We start from the raw sequence: 8,662 nt of genomic DNA, 5'->3' as shown, positions 1-8,662 counted from the left end.
GAAATCTTGTGTGTTACATGGTTATTAGTGAAAGAGGGTGGTGAATCTTCTAAAGCTAATGGTAAAGGCAAAGTGGTGGAGAGCTAAGCAAGAAACTTTGTTGGTGTTCTTCCATCAAGGTGGTACCCTCTAACTCTCTTATACTTCTTGATAAGTCATAAATATGATGCTTGTGTGATAATGCATGCATGTTATATGGCTTTGGGTGGAAATCTTGTTTGGATGATTTAAAATGAAGCTAAAAACTTAGTTATGAAATCTTCTAGAAACAGATTATAACATGAACAGTAAGTTTGAGAATTCACCATAAATTCTGTAAAAATAATTAAGAAGTTATCTATACATCGTTTTAACCTTAAGTCACTCTAGTTTCGTTTAGAACAAACGGAGATCGATTTCGATTTGTATTTTAAAAGATATGAATTTTTGAGTGTTGAAAGGTCATAAAAATCTAGCAGCATAATTCTTATAAAACAGATTTAGCAGTGGCTTTGAAAGATCACCAAAAATTTCACAAAATAAAATAGGATGTGAGCCTTATATCTCTAAACAGTACAAAAGTCTAGTTTCGTTTAAAACAATCGGTGCTCGATTTAGAGTTATCTATTAAGAGTTATTAATTTTTGAATGAGAAAATGTCAAAATGTCAAGGTAGCAGACTGTCACATCTGATTAGTTAATATCGTAACTGGAATGATAAGCAAGTTGAAATGAGTATGAGACTCGAATGTCATGGTTGTATTTTTTTGATTATATGTTTGATGCTTTGTTTGCGCTCAACCTTCGGGCTCTAACCTAACTAGCGACCATGAGTGGCGCTCGAGATAAACTTACGGACACACGAGATTATTTGACTAGCGGCCATGAGTGGCGCGGGACTGTACGGATACCCGATTATTTTAGCAGTATGTGCAATCTAACAAGTTTGACAAGTTTGATATGCAAGCGATTTGGTTATGTAGATTTAATGACTCATGATTTAAGTTCGATACTCATGTCATGTTTCTATGTATATATTTGATTTGTATGCTTATATTTATGAATTGCTTGAAGTATGGTAGATTTGTTTTGTACCACTGAGCTTGTAAAGCTTTGCCTTCGAATTGTCTTAATGTTCAGACTTGTAGACTTTTGTTCATGTCCGAGGAACATCATCGATGAAAGACTCCTAGCATCACGTAATTCAGTGTACAATACCTTATCTATTAGTGGGCATTTTATTCCTAGGGCCTTGTATTTTTTTAGGTCTGTAACTCATTTATCATTTTTTATTTTGACTATTTTGACATACGATGATATTGGAGCTCCACATATTTTATATAACTACTTGTATTACTATTTTCAGTATAACTATATATGGTATTTTCTTTTATATAAAATGTATTTCAATATTTTAAAATTATTTAAAAATTTTACTGGGTTACTCCGGTGACCTGATGTAGCACCTTAGTATTCGAGTACTCCGTATTACGAATTAGAGTGTTACACTTATGTGACATTACGAGAATCGTATAGAAACCTCATTTGCATGCATGCAAGTAGTCTCATTTTCTATGAGCTCTGATTTTACGGTTAATTGACTTACTTGGAATGGTTTTATGATGATTTTATTTTTTTAATATTCTTCATGAATGGTTTTTTGGATAATGGTTTTGAATTGAGCAAGTTCTTATGTAAACTTTCAGTTATATGTGGTCATCTTTATGGTATGTTTCATGTTTGCCTCAATGTGAGGTGTTTGGAACTCAAATATTTAGTCCCCTGCACCTTGGGTTTGATACCCATGGTGTAGGTATCAATTCCTAGTTGAAATAGAGCAAAAAATTGCATCCCAAGTACCCAGGACCTAGTACCATTGTCAAAGGTACCACACTCAAATTAACAAAATAGTTTCCCGAATAGTTTAGGGACCTGGGTGCGATATCTAAGGCCCTTGGTACCAATACCTGGGTCCTGACAGTGTTGCTGGATTGTTTTGTTGAAAACGGTCCCTCCAAGGCTTGTATATGGTCCTGAGCACTTACATCTTAATTCAAAATGGTTTGAACAAGCTTCTAAAGTTCTAAAATTAATTTTATCAATTTTATATGATTTTATAAAAATGTTTTAATATTTAATTTCTTAAATATATTTAAGATTTTTTTCATGGAAGTGCTTTGGTGACATTTCCCATCTGTACTGATCTTCGGGATGGGTGAGGGGTGTTGCAGCCTAATTAGTTTTTCTTTTGGCTACTTTATGTAATGTCATTATTTTGTGTAGGGCATTTCTGGGAAGGAGAATTTTTTTTTTGTATAGGAATTACAATGTTGGTAACCTTGTTGGTAATTTATTTATAATTTACAACTACAAAAACACAAACATTTAGTTGATTTTACTACTATTATAACTCATACTTTAGGTACCAATTTAGATCATTTTGGCAAGTTTCAATTATGTAATTTGCTTACAACTGAATTGATATCAAACTTCACTATAATAAAACTAACAAACCATTTTCAATACAATCAATTCTAGAATCAATTTCATTTCTTCTTAATGCTACCATTGCAGTTCTATTACTAAACTAAAAATAAGCTAACATAAAGAATCCCAAGGATTAAATATTCTCTGTTATTCCCCCTCTTTTAGCTTCACTTCAAACCCATTGTTTAATCATATATAAAATTAGTGCACAAAAATCCAAAATTTTATCTATTTCCTTCTTTTCATCTCTATTATTCTAACTTTTCTCAACATTCCAAACAACACTACCTTTGTATAAGGTATGATATGTTGTATTGATACGTTAAATTAGGCTCTCCAATACACTCGGGGATCTTATTCTCAAGCAATTTAAGTATCTTTTCTATGTTTTTTTTTCAAGTTTTAGTTTTTACCATTAATAAACGTTTTTGCTTAGTTTTGTTCCTATTGAGATCTAAATTGGCAAAATGGTGCCATGGGGGACCTAACAAGGTGTTTGAATTGGTGTAGGGAGACAACAATGGCTCGACCTCGAGAAAAATATCATTCAGTGTGGGTGTTGTTACATTGATGTTATGGAAGTCACGACATTGAATCCCTTTACCTCAAGGATGTAACAATTTAACGAGAAATCAACTTGGAACCTACTATCGAGAGAGTCGCGACATCGAGGGTATGATGTCACGACACTGAGCCAAAGTCATAATACCGAGCCTTCGAGGTCGTGATATCCTTGAAGGTGTTGAAGTGAAGAAATTATGGCAACCACCAGTGATATCACGACGCCAACTAGTCGATGTCGCGACATCGAGAACCCCCACAACCACGAGGGCACCACTGTTGAAGGTACTGAGATACCGAAGCCTAGATGTTGCAACATCGATGCTTGATGAGTGAAAAATTTGTTGTAAGGGTAACCTTTTGTCCAACATCAGCCCAAGCCAAAACATCACTTTCAGGGGCATTTTTGTCTAAAATTTAGAATTGTATTCAGCTGATAAAAGTACATTTTGGCTAAACACTTTAAAGGAGCCAACTTTTTTTCAGTTTTTTAAGCTTAGTAGTTAGTTTCTTCTTCAATTTTTTAGGGTTTAGTTCATAGCTTTTCTGAGTTCAGTTAGTTTTTACTATAGCTTTTGTATTATTTGCATTTTGGTACTTTAACTTTAGTTTTTATTTTGATTTTCATCCAAAGCCTTTAATATATTCAGTTCTATTTTCTTTTCAAAGTATAAAAATTTGAATTTTACTTGTATTTTCACCTCCATTATTTTTGTCATCATCTTTTCTAAAAAACCACTAAAGAAATTCCTAAGCTTTCTTTCACCCTACTCTTGTGCTTATTTTAATGTATGAATTGAGCATGTGTTGGGTTGTTATTTACATGAAAATCATGTTAAGTAACTAAATCTATGGTGGTTGGTTGATGGAAATGTTATCTAGTTAGTTTTTGGTACATTGACTAAATTGTAAAAACTGGACTAAATCAAATAGACTTCAAAACTTAAAATTGAAGCCTCTAGGTGAATATTTAGGTAGGTGAGACTGAGAGGAGAGCCTATCGAGCACCAGTTTGGTTGTCCGGAGTTAGTTTGGTGAGGTTGAGAGATAAACCAAACTAAATAGTTTAGTTTGGTAAAATGGTCACCGAGATAAACCTTTTAAACCCCTAATCCAAAGACTAATCAGCAACATGGAAGTCAACCAACCGCTTGTGTGTCTTGAATTGTTAATTGTGTAAGTTTGTCTATTTTACAATTTGGTCTTTCTTAGTGTTAGATAATCAATTAGTGCAATTACCCTTGATTATGAATTGTCGTAATATGATGCTTAGCGAGTAGTTAGCTAGACTTACTCTTTGCATACTTTGTTCACATTAATCTCCCTATCCTTGAATTCTCTTGGGTTCAGTCTTTAGAATACTCGAGTGTTCCGTTGTAATACTACAAATATTGCAACTCGACCTGTCACACTTGTAATATACCGTTAGATATTTAAGTTTAATTGTGTTGATTCATAGCGCTGGGGCGCATCAAGGTGTCATAAGAGGATCAAAGTAAGTAAAAAAAACCCTAATTTTATTCTCATAATTCTAATAACAAAAAAAAAATTCCTACCTAGGTTATCATTGGATCAAGAAGTCTTTAATTGAGTTAGGTTCTCAGAATAACATACAAGTATGGCATTAGGTGCCTCCATTTTCAATTTTTTTCTTTCTCTTTCCTCTTTTCTTTGCCAACTAATTACATGAAAGAGTGGTTTCCTCTTAAAAGTAAACATCATAAAATTAAAACTTTTAGAGTAAAAAAAATTAACGGTGGTAATGACGTTAATGACAATATTTGTGCCATCTAAGATTTTCGTTACGAGGTTAATGAAAGATAACAACTTAATGATTAAAATGTAATAAATCAATAATGTTAGTAATCATATTGTAACTTTTTAAAGTTTAATGACCAATATATAATTTAAATCATATATGAATGATTAAATCGACAATTTGCCCATGACATATGAGGTAAGCGTCGAAAGTATAAAACAGCTTCCAACTCCGGAAAAAAAAAAACACAATGGAATCCGAACTCAAGAAAACAGTCTTTAATTATTGTTCTTATTTTCAACGGAAGCCAAAATCAGTGACATGAACAACGACGACGATAAAGATCCATGGTTAGCACCCGACAAACTCTACCATTTCCTCTTTTGCTTCTTTCTTACCCTCTTCTTCTCCGCTTTAGCTTCTCTATCCCGCTACCATTTTCTCCGTAGCCATTCTACTTGGGTCGGATCCATCCTCTCCCTCTTAGCTGGCGCTGCCAAAGAGGCTGCTGATCAACTCGGGCTTTTCCCCTCTGCTGGTGCTTCCGCCAGAGATGCCCTCGCGGATCTCCTCGGGGTTTTGGTAGCTGCAATGGCGCTTTCTTTGTGGAATAGGCTGCGCCGATCCCGACCCGATTCGGGACACACCCGGCGGGTTTTGCCTGTTTGATTGAGATTCCATGGTTCGCTTGATAAATGGTTAACTGATTTTATGTGTTTAAGCGTGTGTGGCTAGCTGCTTCTTGGATAGGAGACGTTTGGTTGCCGAGAAAATTTTGTGATTTTCTTTTTCATCTGCTTTTTGACTGGCCTTTGTGGAATTGGGATTAATTTCTTTCACATGATTGGCGTTTTTAAAGAGCATAGGATTGTTCGATTGGTGAGAAATTGAATGCGAAGAGAAATGATGATTTTTCAAGGTTTCGGGAACTTGAGATTCTATTTCTTGGGATTAAAACGATAGAATATATTGGCTGATGTCTAAAACAAAAGTTTGACAAGGCTAATGTACTTCTATAATTCATTTGGCTTTGTCTGCCTGATGGGAAAATAAGTGAAAGCAAGGCGAAAGCTTTGGATTTTGGCGTCATAATCCATTTGGCTTTGTTTGGTTGATTGGGAAACAAGAGACACCGAAGCAAAATCTTTGGATTTTGGCTTTATGTCATTCGGCTTTGTTTAGTTGATGGGGGAAACAAGAGAAAGCAAGGCATAAGGTTCGGATTTTGGCATTAATGGTGTGTTCTTGTTGTTCCTTCCGAAATTTCCTGGTGCTTATTGTAGCTAGTTGTATTAGAAACTTTCAAGGAATATTTTATAAGCTTTCGCTTAGTTCTATGTGTGAGATTTCTTTCTTTCTTTTTTTCATGTTTTCTTTCTTTAACGATCCAGATTCAGACTTGCCCCTGATATCATGCGTTTATTGGGGTATGGTCATATTTCCTGCGCATACATCAAAAGCATTATCCTCTTTGATGTCTATAAACCCCTCCAGGCTTTCACCCAACGATGCACCTCTGTCGACTCAAACCAAGCTTTGCCCTTTCGAGGAGAGGTCCTTGGTTTGAACATACCGAGTGCTCGTATTTAGCGTTCACACCTGAGTCCAAATAATATATATTCTATACTATTTTCTTAATGTGATTGCTCTGCGCAACTGAATACTAAAGGTTCAACAAAGAGCTAAAGAGAGCAGTTTGGAAGAAAATACAGAGAGTTGCAATATCCCGTTGTCAATCCTCTGATACAGGTATGTATATTCAAAAAAGAGAAATCTAAGTGACAAGCTCGACCGTGCTGTTTGTTATACATGCATATATCATATATGTGATTGATACATGCAGTTCACTAATTTACATCCTAATGTGTTCCCCCTTCGGTCATTTTGCAATATCTAGTCATGGAGTTCTGATACTGGAGGTTGTTGATGGATGTTAATACCCCCCGAAGCAGCTCCTCACGGTTGATAGCGTCTCACCGTCTTCATCAGGCATCTCAACAGCAGCATAGGTTCCTGCATCACATGGCTTTGTTACTTAGATTCAAATGTTTAGATTCAAATGTGAGTGTTGAATAGAGGTATGCATCTAGCACAGGCATGGCTAGATTTTTCTAAATTTGTTCATGTATTTGGAGGGAGGGTTCTTTCATTCCAGCTTTTTGCGGCTTCAATGATGATTTATGTTACTTGGACTTGATTATAAGTGTCGAAGATGAGTATATTTTCAATGTTGTCAAGATTTCTATGTAGTTGAAAAGCTTTTTGAAATTTTATATCCCTATTCGATAAACAAAACACGTGTATTGTAATGAAAAAGGGATAATGTTACATTTGTTAGCTGTATTTTTATAAAATGTCTAATATTGTATTTTTACTTTGAAAACATCCTATGTGATACTTAAACTATATTTTATTATATGTTATCCGTACTTTCATAAAATGTCCATTGTAGTATTTGAACTATCAATTTGTGTATTGTTATGGTACCTGAAATTAACACTTTTAGTAAATGTGAATCCAAAAAAATAAAATAAAATGGAATGCAATTAAATTAAAAAACAAATAACTAAACCTAAATCAATTTCATTCGTTGAGTTTTTTTAGAGCAGATTTGAAGAGCAAGGTAGTAATAGGTTTGGATTTGTAATTTTTGAAAAAAAAATTTCAATTTTTTTAATACTCTAATTTTTTTAAAATTTCCATAAAGTTTTCTCTTGCTTGAGTTTTGAATGGGCGATTGAATAATTTAATTTCGACTACCATTATATTCTTCAAAATTTACTAAGGTGAAGGTTTTGAAAGAAAATTTGTAAAATATTAAGATTAAATTTTTGCAATTAGGGTTTTATATGGATGAAATTTGATTTCAAATGGGAAGCTCTTTGGAGAATACGCCTTTAGTATTTAGTTTAATGGATAATATGGCGTTTTTGGTTATATAAATTTAGTATTTATGTTTTTGATTTTATAAAATATTTTCTAAGTACAAGTACCACATTAAATATCTTATAAAAGTACATGTACCAAATGCAACATTTTACCTATTTACATATGTTTTTATAGCATGTTATGTTCAGTATTTTTACGATATGTTAAAATTTTCACTTATATTTTCATAACTAAGTTAAATTTTTAAATAGTTTTAAAATATCTTTACTAAACTCATGCAAATTGGCATTTGTTTGGTAAAATATTTTTAAATATTTAATTATGTTTTATTAATATTTTAACACTCTTGTATTTGTAGTTGTGTATGTTCTCCCATGGTTTTATTCAAAAATTTGTCAAAAAGGGAAATTGTTTAGGCAGTTTTTGAGAAGTGTCTAAACCAATGCTGCCAACTAGTAGTAGCACTATCTATTCAAAAAACTTACCATGCTTATGGTAGAAAATTTTGACAACAAAATTCACCAAGCTTTGATTCTTGGTGTTGCTTCGGACAACTGCAAACCTATCCTTAATTTCGTTAATTTCCAAACTACACATAACAACATATCTTGAAAGATTGGTTTGGATTTAGATCGAAACAATCAATTTTCCAAGTTTAGAGAATTGGATTGAATCGAGCTAAACTAAGAAATATATTCTATAGATTCTAGACTTATCATGAGTTACTTGAAGATATTTTTTATGCATATTATCTTGTTTATTTCGAGGGAAGATTGATTGCAAATAATTTCGTATGTTAGAAAATTTTAATTACTTATATATTAGAGACTTATATAGGTAATGTACTAAATTGTGAGAGCACTTTATGTTCATTGAGCAATGTTTATTTGAGTGAAATAATCAAGTGTGTGACTTGATTAGTATCTTAAAGGGAAAATATCTAGATTTTAAGTACAAAAGTGAGAAGTCTAAACTGTAAGTGTTAAA

At 33.2% G+C, this 8,662-nt stretch overlaps 1 protein-coding gene across 1 annotated transcript; it reads left to right on the top strand.

Moving 5' to 3' along the window:
* Window positions 1–5,017: 5,017 nt before the first annotated feature.
* On the top strand, window positions 5,018–7,160 carry LOC107891625 (uncharacterized). Its single transcript, XM_016816467.2, has 2 exons — window positions 5,018–6,535; window positions 6,684–7,160. The coding sequence occupies exon 1, from the start codon at window positions 5,108–5,110 to the stop codon at window positions 5,453–5,455; it is 348 nt and encodes a 115-aa protein (XP_016671956.2). The 5' UTR covers window positions 5,018–5,107; the 3' UTR covers window positions 5,456–6,535; window positions 6,684–7,160.
* The last annotated feature ends 1,502 nt before the right edge of the window (window positions 7,161–8,662 follow it).

This window comes from Gossypium hirsutum, chromosome D09 (assembly GCF_007990345.1).
Source record: "Gossypium hirsutum isolate 1008001.06 chromosome D09, Gossypium_hirsutum_v2.1, whole genome shotgun sequence".
Taxonomy (NCBI): domain Eukaryota; kingdom Viridiplantae; phylum Streptophyta; class Magnoliopsida; order Malvales; family Malvaceae; genus Gossypium; species Gossypium hirsutum.
Note: the sequence above shows the minus strand (reverse complement) of the source record. Positions and strands in the feature narration are given on the sequence as shown.